Consider the following 15656-nt stretch of genomic DNA (forward strand, 5'->3'; position numbering starts at 1 on the left):
TGTAAGTCAACATTGTAACAGTGTTGCAAAAAAAGCAAACATCATTCTGGGTTGCATTAGCAATAGTATAGTAAACAATACACAAGAACGGCGAGGAGTCCTGTGGCACCTTATAGACTAACCGAAGTGTTGGAGTGTAAGCTTTCGTAGGCAAAGACCCACTTCATCAGAAGTAATTCTTCTGCTGTACTCTGTGTTGACTAGACCTCAATCAGGGGTGCCAATAGACTTGATAGACCCCTGGGAAATGTGTGTGTGTGTGGTGGGGGAGGGGCTCAAAGTACCAGAAAAGGAGGGGATGCGGGGTATAGGACAGAGTTTAGGTGCAGAAGGGCGATCAGGGTATGGGATTGGGTGCAGGAGTGGGTGTGGGAGTCTAGGAGGGAATTTGGGTGAAAGCCAGGGCAGGGCCAGCTTTCAGCACTGCCCGGAGGGTGCCATGCTGACCTCCTTACCGCCCCCCAGCCATTCCTGAGAGATGCCCAGAGTGGACCATGTAGGCTTTGGCAGCAATTTAAAGGACCTGGGGCTTCAGCTGCTGCCAGTCCTGTGGCAGGAGCCCTTTTGTAGCACCAGGCACTTTTGTATCACTTAGGGCACTTTTGTATCACCAGGCCTTGGGGCAACTGCCCGTTAGTAGGCTTGGTCTCAATGACGGTATTGTGTTGCATTTCAGTAAAGATGTGGACAAAATGGAAAAAGTTCAAAGAAGAGAAACAAAAATATTGAAAGGTCTAGAAAACATGACCTATGAAGGGAGACTGAAAAAAGTGGATTTATTTAGTCTCGAGAAGAGATTATTGTGAAGGGATGTAACTTTTTCCAATACAAAAGGTTTTCTACGAGGAGGAAAGAGAAAATTTGTTCTCCTTATTCTCTGATGATAGGACAAGAAGCAATAGGGTTAAATTGTAGCAAAGAAGATTTAGGTTGGACATTAGGAAAACCTTTCTGTCAGACTGGTTAAGCATTGGAATAAATTGCTTAGGGATATTATAGAGCTGGGGTGGGCAATCATTTTTGATGAGGTGAACAACCTTAGGAATTTGGTAAGTAGCCAAAGGCTGCACTCTTCTATAGGGGGGATGTGGTGTCTGGGACAGGGTTTGGGTGTAGAAGGGAGCTCAGGGTATGGGATTAGGATGCAGGAGTGGGTGTAGGGTCTGGAAGGGAATTTGGATGAAGTAGGGTGTTGTGACCTGGGCTAGGAGATTGGGGTTCAGGGTCTAGGAGTAGGGAAGGGGTACAGGAGAGGGTGTGGAGGGTTTGGGTTGTGACCTAGAATAGGGAGTTGGGATGTGGGGGGAAGATGGGGTGTCCGGTGTAGGCTCTGGCTGGGAGGCACTTACCCAAGGTGACTCCTGGCCAGCAGCCCAGTGGGATGCTGGAGCAGGCTCCTTGCCTGCTCAGCCTTTCAACATGGCTGACTGCTGGGGCCAGCCTATGTGTCTCTATGCCACCACTGGGAGTTGCAAGGGTTGTGCTGGAGGCAGGGGCAGTGCAGGGAGCCACTCCAGGCCATGGGGCACACAACATAGAATCACACAGGGTTTGAGTGGTGTGAGGGGTGCGGCAGGCAGGGCTCCCACTGAGCCATGGAACATTGGTGTCTCAGAGGATCGTGGCAGGCCAGATTGGAAGCTTTGGCAAGCTACGTCTGGCTTGTAGGCTGCATTTTGTGCACCCCTGTTGCAGAATATCCATCACTGGAGAGATTTAGGAGTGTACAATATCCCTTGTCAGAGATGGTCTAGCTAACACTCCTGCCGTGAGGTCAGGGGACTGGATTAGATGACTTCTCAAGGTCCCCTCCAGTCCTAAAAGTCAATTCTGTGACTTTTGTATTGAAATCATGTTTTAAAGTAGGAGTCATGTTATTCTGGGATGCATTAACAGGAGTGTTGTGATCAAGATACAAGAAGTAATTCTTCCCTCTACCTATGTATCTGTTGAAGCTGTTAACTGAGCTACAGCAAGTTTGGTTCATGGGTTGTTGTGATCATAGGATCTATGATAGAATACACTAGAAATGGAAGGAACCTCAAGAGCTCAAGTTCAGTCCCCTGCCCTAACAGCAGGATCAAGCACCATCTAATCATCCCTGAAAGATGCCTATCTAATCTGCTCTTAAATATCTCTAGTGATGGAGAGTCCATGACCTCCCTAGGCAATTTATTCCAGTGTTTAACCACCCCGACAGGAAGTTTTTCCTGAAGTCTAAACTAAATCTCCCTTGTTGCAATTTAAACCCATTGGTTCTTATACTATCGTTATAGGTCAAAGAGAACAATTTTTCTCCCTTCTTCTTCTTGCGCCCTTTTACGTACTTGAAGACTGCTATCATGTCCCCTCTGTCTTCTCTGTTCCAAACTAAACAAACCCAATTCTTTTAGTCTTCCCTCATATGTCATGCTTTCTAGACCGTTAATCATTTTTGTTGCTCTTCCCTGGACCTTCTCCAATTTCTTCACATCATTCTTGAAGTGTGGTGCCCAGAACTGGACAAAATACTCCAACTGAGGCCTAATCAGTGCAGAGTAGAGGGAAGAATTACTTCTTGTATCTTGATCACAACACTCCTGTTAATGCCTCCCAGAATCATGTTTGTGTCTTTTCAAAAGTGTCACACTGTTGACTCATATTTAGCTTGTGGTACACTATGACCCCTAGATCTCTTTCTGCTGTACTCCTTTAGCGTGAAACTGATTGTTCCTTCTTAAGTGGAGTACTTTGGATCTGTCCTTATTAAACTTCATCCTGTTTCCCTCTGACAATTTCTCCAGTTTGTCTAGATCATTTTGAATTCTGACCCTATCCTCCAAAGCACTTGCAACCACTCTCAACTTGGTATAATCTGCAAACTTAATAAGCGTATGCTCTATGCCATTATTTAAATTGTTGATGAAGATATTGAGTAGAACCAGTCCCCAAACTGGTTCCCTGCAGAACCCCATTTGTTATGCTCTTCAGGCACGACTCTGAACTATTAATAACTACTCTCTGAGGCTACATCGACACTGCACAGTTATTTTGGAATAATCTAATCTGGAATAGTTATTCCAAAGCATCTTTTTTTTTGAAATAACACTGCAGGGAAGCCTCAAAATTGGTTTGAGGCAGGCTTTGCTAATGTAGACATTCTATCTTGATTTAGAGCCTCAGGAGGAATAATTTAGAATGGCTCTGATGAGGGGCTATTTTGAAATAGTAACAGCGGAGCGTCTACACATGCCTTATTTTGAAATAATTATTTCAAAATAGGAGTTATTCTTTCTAGAATGAGATTTACAGAAGCTAGAATAAGCTGTCCATTATTTCAAAATTATTTCAAAATAACGGAATTGCTGAGTAGATGCTCGCATAGTTATTTAGCAATAACATCCATTATTCCAAAATAACTTTGCTGTGTAGAGACACCCTCAGAATGGTTATCCAGCCAGTTATGCACCCACCGTATAGTAGCCTCATCTAGGTTGTATTTCCCTAGTTTATTGATAAGGTCATGGAAGACTGTATAAAATGCTTTACTGAAGTCTAGGTATACCATGTCCACCACTTCCCCTTTATCCACAAGGCTTGCTATCCTGTCAAAGTAGGAATAAGAGATCCTCTGGAAAAGGGCTTTATTCCAGAGGATCGCGCCAGTCTAGACGCTTTTTTCCGGCTTTTCCCCAAGCCGGGAAAAAAGCGGCGGCCATGTTTATTTAAATCCCACGGGGGATATTTAAATCCCCCGCGGATTTCCCTATTCTGAAGTTGGAAACTAACATGCCTCTTCCGGAGAAGGGGCCAATGTAGACGTAGCCTATGACTTCATGATCATTTTCATCCAAGCTGCCTTCTCTTTCAAATTCTCAGTCAGTCCTTCCCTATTTGTTAAAATCAAATCTAGAACAGCTTCCCCCTAGTAGCTTTCTGAACTTTCTGAAATAAAAAAATTGTTTCCAAATGCAGTCCAAGAACTTATTGGATAGTCTGTACCTTGCTGTGTTAGTTTCCCAACATATGTCTGGATAGTTGAAGTCCCCCATCACCACCAAGTTCTGTGCTTTGGATGATTTTGGTGTTTAATGAAGCCTTATCCACCTCTTTTGCCTGGTTAGGTGGCCTGTAGTAGACCCCTAGGATGTCATCACCCTTGTTTTTTACCCCTTTTAAACTAACCCTGAGACTCTCAACAAATCTGTCTCCTATGTCCATCGCATCCTCAGTCCAAGTGTATATATTTTTATTATAAGGCAACACCTCCTCCCTTTTTCCTTGCCTATTCTTCCTGAGCAATCTGTATCCTTCAATACCAATATTCCTATTGTGTATTATCCCACCAAGTCTCTGTGTCAATTGTGTTTACCTAATAGCACTTCATGTTCTTCCTGCTTAATCCTCATACTGCTTGCATTTGTATGCAGACATCTAAGATACTGATTTGATTCTGCTTGTCCCTCCTTTATCTCTGATGATGGTGGTGAGTACAGGTGTGAGTATCCCTGAGAAAGATCACAACCTTAAAACAAATGTGAATGTGGTCCTTATCTTGTTTTCTTGTTATTTTCCCTCAGTTTTTCCAGTTTCCTAAGTCCTTTTCATATACAAATGGACTCTTTTCTATAATAAAGAGGATAACTGGGCAGTTCAGCCAGTTAGAGTTTTAGTGTTGATTTGCCAGCATATTTAATAGAGATAAGGCTGGATTCAAATCCCACATCCTAAATCTTCAGAATAAAGTGAAGTGTGATCTTCACAGATCAAGTCCTTCTCTTAATAGTTAACTGGCACAAAACTAAAACAAGCTTTGTCCAACCCTTTCACAAAGTAACAAAAGTTGGTTAAATTACCAAATCAAATTAAGTAATTTTTTGTTGTTGTTTATTGTAAATTATCTTTATCCCAACATTTTTATTTATTTTATCCATTATTTATTGAAGCTGGTTTGAGATACTTTGAAAACACCAGTTTATTGTAAATCCTGTTCTGGGAGTAAAACATTATATTAAACAAGAGGAAAAAAGAAAAAAAATCTCAGAAATACTCATTTTCAGATCATAGCTGTACTTCAGAAAATTCCATGAATATGCATGGACATTTTCCTAAATCGATGACAATTCTTCCACATTGTCCAGTATATGTATTTATATATGAAACTAAATTAAAGAAATAAATCCATGTTTTAATACTGTGTAAAGAGGTTTTCCTCCATCTTGTTTATTTGTTCCTCTGCAGAGAATTCCTGCCAGCCTTGAATTTCTTTCATATACTGTGACAAATTATGCCTTACTGTGTTTTCTGCCCCTAGTCTCCAAGGGATTAGAGATCACATGCTACAGCAGCTTAATGTACTTGACCTTTTCATATGATTGACACAGCTAAATGATTTCAGCAAAGCAGAATTATCCATTAGCTATGTTATCTTCATTTCCAGAGGAAAAGAAAACACATTTGGTGTGAATAATCGGAGAAAAAAACATAGTTTCCTAACTACCTCACTCATAGGATGTAACAGAATAATAGCACAATAAATCTTTTCAAAGATGGCAGTGTATCACTTGTGTTACAAAATATCACAAACATAAGAAAGGAATCTGTCATGGCTTACTACATACAGTAGCCTCCTAAATTCACTTACCAAAATATTTCTTGTTGCAAGTGAATTCAGGAGGCTAGAGTGTTTAGTAAGAGTTGACAGGTTTCTTTCCCATCTCTGTCACATTTCATGATTGATGTAATATACTACATTATCTGTCGTTGAAATGATTTACTGTGCTATTCTTCTGTTGTGTCAGATAATTGAGATTTGTGAATCTGTGGGGCTTGATCAGCAAAATTCCACAGGCTCAGCAGCCCAGGACTATAGGTGCAGTTGTCAGATGGACATTGCAAATTCATTAAAATGAAATGCCAGTAGAAATAACACCAGTCTAAGCTACTTATTATTTATTTGTAAATAGAGCATATACAGTATATTATGGAAACAGAGGGATTTTGTTATATACATTTTGTATCCTGTCATGATTTTTTGGGGCAAAATTTCCATTGACTTCACAAAGAGTTCTATATATCAATCGTTAGCAGGATTTGGTGCGTACATCACTTCAACTTGCATAAAACTCCAGAATGAACAAATCAGTGTCATTGTATTAAGTATATAAATCAAGAAGATTTATTAGTTAGTTAATTTATAATATATTCCAAATGTATCTTTTATATGTAAATTTCTGGGCGATCTGATATACGTAGCATGAGATATTGAGTACTAGCATGTTCTCTTGTATCAACGAATTGTGCATCAGTGACATTTCAGTATCATGACAGGACATTGTATCTTGCCATGTGCACTTTTTAAACCATAACTTTCTTTGTAGGTCATCGAACATTGTTCATTGGAGTTCATGTGCCACTGGGTGGAAGAAAAAGTCATCGACGTCACAGACACCGTGGACACAAACACAGAAAGAGAGACAGGGAACGAGATTCAGGCTTAGAGGATGGGAGAGAGTCTCCTCCTTTTGGTAAGGCTTCTTTTTCTTCCTGAAACTTATGCATGCTTTATCCTCCTCTTCTGTTTAGACCATATTGACAATGAGGCTTTGTGGTTGCAATACAAGCTTTTAGGTCTATTCTAAAAATCTTTTGAAATGTCCTCCTACTATGTTTAAGCTGAGTAGATAAATACATGAAAAATACTATAAGTAGAGCTGTAATACTCTAGATAATTTCTTTGGTGATAGGCACTTTATATAGATGGATGGAAACTATTGTTGCTGGGAAATTGGTTTCTCTAAAATGTAACAAGACCGGGTAGTGCAGTGCTAATATAAAAATAGAATTTTTATTAATTTACACCAGCTTAAGACATGATTCTGAGTCTCTATTTTGCCTCTGTCCTTATGTGAAATTGTAAGGGGTAAATGTATTGTGACATGGGTCATCTCGTGAGATCAGCATTGGTGTCTATCTCAGCGTCATGTCCTGTCTTTTGTGGTGAGAGGGGCAGGAACAAGAGTGAACTACAGGAATTTATATGGGAAAATGTGATATTTATCAAATATCTCTAGTATGGAAGGATCTTAGCCACCATTCCCCACAAAATATATTGAAAGGGGAAAAATAATGGGTACTTCCACGTGTATGTTTGACATGTATCCTCATGCATACGTTTGGATGACAGCTAACTGGGGACTTGAAGAAGAGGAAAAAGCTAGCAAAACAAACCACTCAAACTAAGTGGAAACCATATCACATTGTAGCACAAAAGAATATTTTTAGTTCACTGGGAAAACATAAGTGCCAATGTAATTTTAGGTTGCAAAGTAGTCATTATAAGGTCCTTTATTTTAGACTGAATTTTAAATTATCTGTGTGGAAAGCTTTGAAGCAGAGTATTACACACAGTGAAGCTCCAAGTCTATATAAAAGAATTTGAACTCAAATCTTTCACAGTAAAATATACCAGGGATGAAAAAGCAAGAAATGAAGAGTGTTTCTCAAATTCAGTAGGAATATAGAGGATTAAGAATGACTTGAAGACTTGGTATTGATGAAGAAAAATAGCTGAGATAGCTCAGTTTGGATTGTATTTCAGGTACCACAAGAACGTTTAACATAGACACATTAAAATAGATTGTATGTTTCAAATCTAAGAAAAGCATACATTATTAATACAAATGTATTTGCTTTTTATCATGATTGATATTTTAAGGCATATTATGAGAATCTTTCTTTAAAAAATAAGAGTTTGAAGCTGTTTACAATGTTTTAAAGAAAGAGCGTCTACTTACATAATGTTGTGTATTTTTAATAGTTAACATAAACTTGCAGTAATTATCTAAGGTTCGGATTTTCAAAAGTGGTCTGGATCCAACAGCTCCCAATTTCCTAATTTTATTTGGGTGTGTAAATGGGAGCTAGCTCTACTGAAAGCTTTGGCCCGGTCCTTGCAACCCAAGACACCTAGATTTGTGTCCTTTCCTATATCACAAGTAAAACATGACTTTTAGTTTCATTCTTATACCTTTGATGTACACATCACAACACAACCTCCTTTGACACAGTTCAGCCTAAGTGACAGTAATCTCCATTCTGCAGATGCAAAAGAGTGGAATTGCAGTAACATTGAAAATTGGGATTGAAATACATTTGCAAGGGAGTGGGGAGAAGCTTTCACTGCCCTAACCTATATTGTGCTTGGTCTAAAGCTAGTGCCTGTTTCTTTCGCTTTCATAAGCCAATTATCTCAAATTAAATTATGCAAGTAATTTCAGATAATTAACAACTTTGTACTCTGCAGTATTTCAGGAAGTTTTTCCTAAACCCTGGAAAATACTTGTCTCAAAATACTAATTTTTATTGAAGTGTGTGCACGCATGTGCACATACATATTCATACACCTGCATGTGCCTCTAATTTGTCAGTTCCCAAATATGAAACACAGTGTGACAGATCCAAAATGAGGGACAAACTCAAATTATTCCTGCATGACATTTGAAATGTGGATACTCAGCTATTTAGCATAACTCTGTATAACTTCAGTTTCATAACCCTTTATGTATGATGTAAATAATTTCCAATAAACTAATGGGACACTAAATTTTTGCAGAATGTAGGTACCTCTAGGACTAAAGGGAGGAACATTTTCTGACATACAGAATTTTTTGAGATGTGTTTGTATACATGTATATTTATAATAAAGTATTTTTATAAACACTTAAGTTTTCCCATAACTGTGATATAAAAAGAAAACAGAAGGATTATGCAATAAAATGATTTACCCCAAATACTAGTGCATAGTATGGCCATAACACATCGTCATATGGAGTTAGGACCTTGAATCTCTTTTCATTCAGTCCACGCCATAACTGATTAGGGAAGTGACTTTAAATCAGATTGTTTTATTTAAAATCAAAGTGCCCTCTTCTTATTTCTTAAAACAACTGGGTGAAGTTCACTCCTATGCAGAAGATTATCAAGAGACCTTTGCCCTCCTGAAGTTTCAATTAAAAATAGTTTTGATGACCAGAGTGGTGCATAGTCATTATACAGAAACTCTACATAGAGATGGATTTGATCTGTTTACTAGTGGGACACAATCGTGATTGCAGAGAATCATAGCTCCCAAAGAATTCCCTTCTTAAAGTATGGAGGGCAGAGAGCCACCTCTCTAAGACTAGGTGGGGCAGCAAGGGAGTGATGTGTCAGGTGGCTTTCATTTGACTTTGGGAAATCCAGTTGCAGGTTGGTTTCCCAAAGCTGAAGAGAAGGATTCCAGAGATGGTCTCAAATTGCATTTTTTCTGACATCTGAAATAAGCGAAGAGCTGAGATGGATAAATTGGTTAGACCTCTGTCTTACTGCTTCCCAGCTGGCACTTGGGGAGTGGGGCATGTTTCTTCGGGTAGTTGGTAGGCTCTGCTATTCCTTTACTTGCCTTCAGTGTGAGGCAATCCAGATTAGACATATTACATGTGGCTACCTTTCTTCTGACACCCAAGGAATCATCATCAAACCTCTGAATTTAGGGGAAATTCTCTTATGCTGAAGTCACTCTCCTAATTACAAGTGATGGGGCCTAGATTACTTAGTAAGAGAGGGGCTCATTTTAGTTATGATGGGCTGTGTGTTGTGCTGTGCAGCTGCAATGAGAGACACGAGCAGGAATTGTGACGGTGCCACCTTGCCTCCATTTTTCCTTCATCATGGCAAGAGGTTAGAAGCTACAATCTGTCCTAACCCATCCTGTGAATGTTTTATCACCTTTCTGGTAAGAGCTGTTCTAATTTTCTTCCTTCCACAAGCTCTTTTTTATTAATAAATAAGATTCTGCCATATTTCTTCCTGGTGAGAAAAAGTAGGGAAGGATACATAGTACTGGGCAATTATGGATGATAGAGATAAAACCAGAGCAAAAAGTGATAATGGGACAAATAAATCAAAGAGTGGAAGAGGATAATTTTCAGTCTGCAGTGAAATATAACACAAAATAATATATTTCCATGCAGCTGCTTTCTTAAAAAAAACGTTTATGGTACTTCACACACAATTAAGACATATATATGAAACTGCAAGAAAACTCTGTTGGTTACAGTGTACATAATACACCAGTGTGGGCGGGGGAGAAGGAGGAAGCTTCAGATTCAAAACTTTGAATATTTATATTTTGTCATTCAGTTCCTAAATTTTAAGTTTGACAAAATGTAATATAATACCTATAGAGAAAAGTGCTGTGTGAGAAATTACATTAATGTATGATAAAGACATTCATGGTGTACCTAGGAAATTGCTTACATGCCTACTACCATATCATCTGCCACAAACCTATGGTATTAATCCAAGGGTTCTGAAACTTTTTGCCTGCCTGCCTGCATTTTGAGACCTATGGTTTCCTGTGATCCTAGCAAAGCAATGTAGTGACTGAGGAATCCAAGGAATTTACATATTAAGTATATTATTAAATATTCTCTGATCTGTGTTGGAGCATTGTCACCCAGCTTCTCAAAGTCTAGCGGGGGATAGAAATTGCCCATCTAATCTCTGATGTGACAGCAGCAGTAGATTGATACTGAGACTTGCTGGATGTAAGTGCACTAAATCCAGCTTCACACACGTGCAAATAGAACCCCGAGTTTCAAAGCATGTGTTGAGAGTGCAGGATATTCTTTCTTGGCAATGAACCAGAGCTCTGAAAAATAAAAGTGGGTATATGTTCCTGCCAAGAATCAATTGCAGGAAATTTCAATGAACTGTTCAATGGCAACTGCTGGCAAATGCATAACATTAGGCTGGCACTGAAATGGGTTGGGCACCTCATCCTACTTTGATGTCTCCAAGTTAAAGAAAAAGGATGTAAAGAGTTCCTCCCACTGGCTGAGATGCTCAATCACCACCTATGTGGGAGGTTGAAAAATGTCACCATTAGTCAGGAACTTGCAAGGCTCAGGGAAAGATGTATAGACTTTAAGGTCAAAGGAACCATCATGCTCATCTGCTCTGATCTCCTGCATGCTGCATATTCATAATTTGTCTTCAATAGATCATTCTTTTAGAGAACAATTTTCTTTATGAATCCTGTGATTTGATCACTCAAGGGAAGGATGTGAGTATACTTTCCTTGTAGACATGTATTCAATTTATTCTGTTTCCCAAATACTTCTTTGACAGAGGCAAGAAGTCACATCCTTCTTTGATCATGTAGGAAATCAGCAAATTCATTCCTTGCAGTCCATTGCATAATCATGCAGCTCAATTCTCAGATCAAAATATAGTTCCAGTATTTTTCCTCTTGTGAGCCAATGAGCTTCAGTGTGGAAGAGCAACACATTATGATCTGACTCCTTTTCTTCACACAATTATGCAAATGGAGCTGGACAAACAATCTGAATCCAAAGTAGGTCACAATAGAAGAAATTTGCTGCAAAACTCCTAGCTCCAGACAGTGTTCTAGGTGCATGTTTTTCTCTGTGATTCATACAGTAAGTCCATGCAGCAGATGGCACAACTTTCTTTACCAAAGCATTCAGCCTTGCTTTGTGGCCTGCTGTAATTGGAGCCCCATCACGCAAAAGCCTACCATTCCATAGCTTGTTGGATTTTTTGTCTTGCATGTAACACATCACACTTTTCTTGTGCCATGTTTTTTTCCAGGAAGAGGGAGACAGAACAGAAAGTCTTCATAAGTTGTCCAGAGAAGTTGTGGATTCTCCATCACTGGAGATTTTTAAGAGCAGGTGAGACAAACACCTGTCAGGGATGGTCTAGATGGTGCTTGGTCTTGCCATGAGTACAGGGGGCTGGATTCAATGACCTCTTTAGGTTCCTTCTAGTTCTGTACATCTGTGATTCTATGATTGCACTCATGTGAATTTGACAAAAGCCAAGAAAGGTGCATCACAGCCCTCAGTGTTCACATAAACTTGAAGAGCAAAAGAATCTGTGTTTTTCAGGTGCTGCAGCTGTGTGTTTTCCTAATCTGCTGCCCTGTGGCATAGCAGACATTTTGACCTTTCTTTGTAATTGACCAAAACACTGGTGAAGGCATAACCAAAGAAAGCCATGTCATATTTGTAGCATGTTTCTTGGACTCCTGGTGTGGTGTTTGTGGAGCAAGTCCAAACATATTCAGGGGCACATGGCATTATCTCAGAGGGTGAATACAGCCTGTTGACCCCATCTACAGTAGACCCCATCTACTGAAATGTGATTGGAACGCAGAGTTTGGGAATCTGTACACTAATCTATTGCTACAAGACTTGCTTTAAGTCCCTTGAACAGTTTTCTACCAGCTTCATTTGAAAAAAATCAATCTGATGAAAACATTTCTTCCTCCTCTTGCCAAATGTAGAATCTTTCTTGAAAATTACCCCTTCCCAGACATGCCTGGGCCAAAGGTAGCTTTCCCATATGTAAACGTGTCTTGACTTTAAAATCCAATATTTTATTTCCCTGCAGGGCTAAAAAGACCTTTTGTACCATTAGGATTAGAGTTTCCCAAGCTAACAATGGGGTCCAACACTCTCTTCTAATCCTGGAGGATGCTGAGATATCTGACTTTATAGATATAGATATAGATATAGATATAGATATAGATATGTTTTTCAACTGTAAAAAAACCATTTTAAGTAGCTTTTAAGTGTTTGTCTATTTTAAATTTTGCTTTTCTTCTGAATCTGTCATAACTGGATTTTTGGGTTGGATTTTTAATGTGTGTGTCTATACTGCACCTGTAGTTTGAAAGAAGCTACACAATTTTAGCTACGCAAGCTGCATAGCTTATTTTGAGTTAATTATTAAATTTGACTCTGTCTATATAGCGCCAAATTTTGAAATAAACCACGGAAATCTCCCTTAGCCCTCATGGAACAAGGGATACGTGAACACTGGAACAGCACGCCCAATATTTTGCAATCTTTTTCTAAATAGCAGGCACATTTAAAAGATGCAGAATAGCTATTTCAGGATACCTCTAGTATCCCGAAATATCACTGCAGTCTAGACATACATCATGGTTTTAAGTGCCTAAAGATGCAAGTAGGCACCCAGTGGATTTCCAAAACCCTCCCAGTGCCTAACCAGCTATTGCTTGCCCCTCATTTTAAAAATGTAGCCCTTGGAACCTAAAACACTTGGCTCCACAGGGAGAGCTATAAGACATAGTACCAGTGAGTACTTTTAGATCTTGAAAACATAATTAATACATTTGTTCTGCAACACATCTGTCGTGTACAAAATTCTGGTGAAACATATCATAAAAGTATCATAACTCATTCTTTACTTCACCACTCACAAGCAATGTGACTGTCACAAACTCATGTTGATAAAACATGAATACCATCTCATACCATTGCATGTTCCCTAGGTACAAGTGCTTGCTATCTTTCCACAAATTAAAATAAAAACATAGCTGAGTTGCATTAAGTATTCTCCAGATCATCAGCAACTCTTCATGAGTACAAATGAATGAGTACTGATACAAACACCACCAGCTGGCAGCACTGACTATTAAGAAGGTTTATGTAAAGTTAGAGTAGGCAGATATCACATTGGAACTTCACTGTGGTATGTAAGTCTCTGGGCATGAGATGTTACAGTCATTTCTCAATGCAACTAGGGATGTGGTTCTTATAGGTGTGGAGGGACAATGATTAATCCACCCTAATCAATGTGATTAGTGCTGCAGAGCCCTGGGACTCCAGGACCACAATGTCACAATGATACCCATGTGAAGTGCAAGGGGGGAGGGGAGAGGAGGAGGTGAGAGAATACTCCAATGCCCTGACCCTTCTTTGTGTGTCTATTCACTCACCAGGCACATTCTCTCTCATGAGAGCAAACCTGCCAGTTAGGGATGAATTTCACCTCCACTGTCCTAGCTTCTGACTTAATTAAGCATTGAGAGAGGGTCAGCACCCTTGCCTGCGCCCATGTTCGTTAAAAGCATTCCTTCTTAATAGAAGTGGGTCGTATTTTCTGAAATGGAAGGAAAGAGAATGTTCAGCTAGCAGGTGCAAGAAGACAGATATAGGAAAATAGGTTAATGAGAGTGAATGATAAAAGCCCAGTGCTCTGAAGTATGTCAGAAAAATAAATAAGGACTTTTGTGATGAGAACAAATTAACAAATGTTTTGAAGCAGTCTGGTAGGAAAGGGAGAATGATTACAGCCTAAGATACAAAAGGTGAACAATAGAGACATTGGAACCAATGAAGGTCTGAACTACTGAGAAAGAAACAGAGCACTCCAGTCTGCTCAACAACTGCCCAAACATAAGACAAAGTGGCCTTATTCTAATCTGCATATGCAAGTGTAAAAGCCAGCTGGCTTTTAGCTCAGAGGGTAGAAACTCCTATATCCAGCTCCAGAGAGGTCCCAGCTTCAAATCCACACAGTGGCAATTACAAGTGGGGGCTCATCCAGGATCTCAACTGGGGCTTGGAAGCTCAGGTCACACTTCCTTACCTAGGGAAAGTATGTAACCCACACACCTGGGCTATGTCTACACTCGCGGCTTCTTGCGCGAGTAATATGCAAATGAGGCTAAGTGTGGAATATTGCTGAGCCTCATTTGCATACCTAATGAGCCACCATTTTTTTCAGAAGAGGCTCTTGTGCAAGAAGGAGCATCTACACTGCCCCTTCTTGTGCAAGAAAAACCCTCTTGCGCAATGCTCTTACACCTATTACTTTTCAGGAAGACCAACTACCCAGAAGTTCTGCAGTTTACATAAGAATAACCATACTTGATCAAACCAATGGTCACTCTAGCATAATATACCATTTGTAAAATGTATCCTAGGTAGACACAAAGAACATAATACACATTAATTCAGAAAGACAAGAAGGATGATGCAGTATCTTTTATTGGACCAACTGCTGTTGGTTGGAAGGACAAACATTTGAGCTTCACAGAGCTCTTCAAATCTTCTGTGAAACTTGAAACTTGTCCCTTCCCCGTCAAAACTAGGTCCAGGAAAACATATTACTTCCCCTACCTTTTCTTTCTTATCTTTGGGGTCAACTCTGCTACAACACATTAATTGACCCATCAGAAACTAACATATTACCAATCAAGACTCAGTCATAACCTCAGGTGAAAACCAGCACATTGACGGGTGTGCAAAACCAAACTGGAAGCCTGTGCAAATTACAGAGAACAGGCATCAGATGTTCTCTGCAAGAAATACCACAAAGTTTGTCCACAGCTACTGACTGTAAATATAAGTATGCTGTACATTTCAGCAATCCCATTTGCTGGTGAGAAAGTGTCAATGACGGCAATGAGATAGGGGAGGTTGTAACTATTTTGCCAACAGCAGACAGGTAATGCTCCTTGGTTGAAACTAGGGCCTGGCCATCTAAAAGAAGTTAGGACATCAGTAGGACCCAAGAATGTGTAGCTGGTAAACAAACACCCTCTGACATGAGGGGCTGATTGCAATTTTGCCATTTCCTCAGGCTTTTACCCATGACCTGCCAACATTTCACTCATTTCTCTGGGTTAGAGCCTCTGAGCTTGTTTCCATTGAGTTTTAACACAGAGCTTTTTTTGATGAGTGGAAGAGTTGCATTTCTTTCTCCTTCTAGGTCCTCACATACAACTTCCACCTTTACACCAAACTTATTTTGTAATAAAAAGAAAGTGATCAGTTCTCTATGTCCACTGAAAATAG

The 15656-nt window shown here is 39.6% G+C and overlaps 1 protein-coding gene across 4 annotated transcripts in view; it reads left to right on the forward strand.

Moving 5' to 3' along the window:
• SLC4A10 (solute carrier family 4 member 10) overlaps positions 1–15656 on the forward strand; it is a 308999-nt gene that overhangs the window by 148021 nt on the left and 145322 nt on the right. For all 4 annotated transcript variants that reach the window (XM_075933502.1, XM_014569435.3, XM_075933501.1 and 1 more), the window contains exon 3: positions 6360–6506. In XM_075933502.1, coding sequence (XP_075789617.1) covers positions 6360–6506 — 147 coding nt within the window. The remainder of the gene's footprint in view (positions 1–6359; positions 6507–15656) is intronic.

This window comes from Pelodiscus sinensis, chromosome 7 (assembly GCF_049634645.1).
Source record: "Pelodiscus sinensis isolate JC-2024 chromosome 7, ASM4963464v1, whole genome shotgun sequence".
NCBI classification, from domain to species: Eukaryota; Metazoa; Chordata; order Testudines; family Trionychidae; genus Pelodiscus; species Pelodiscus sinensis.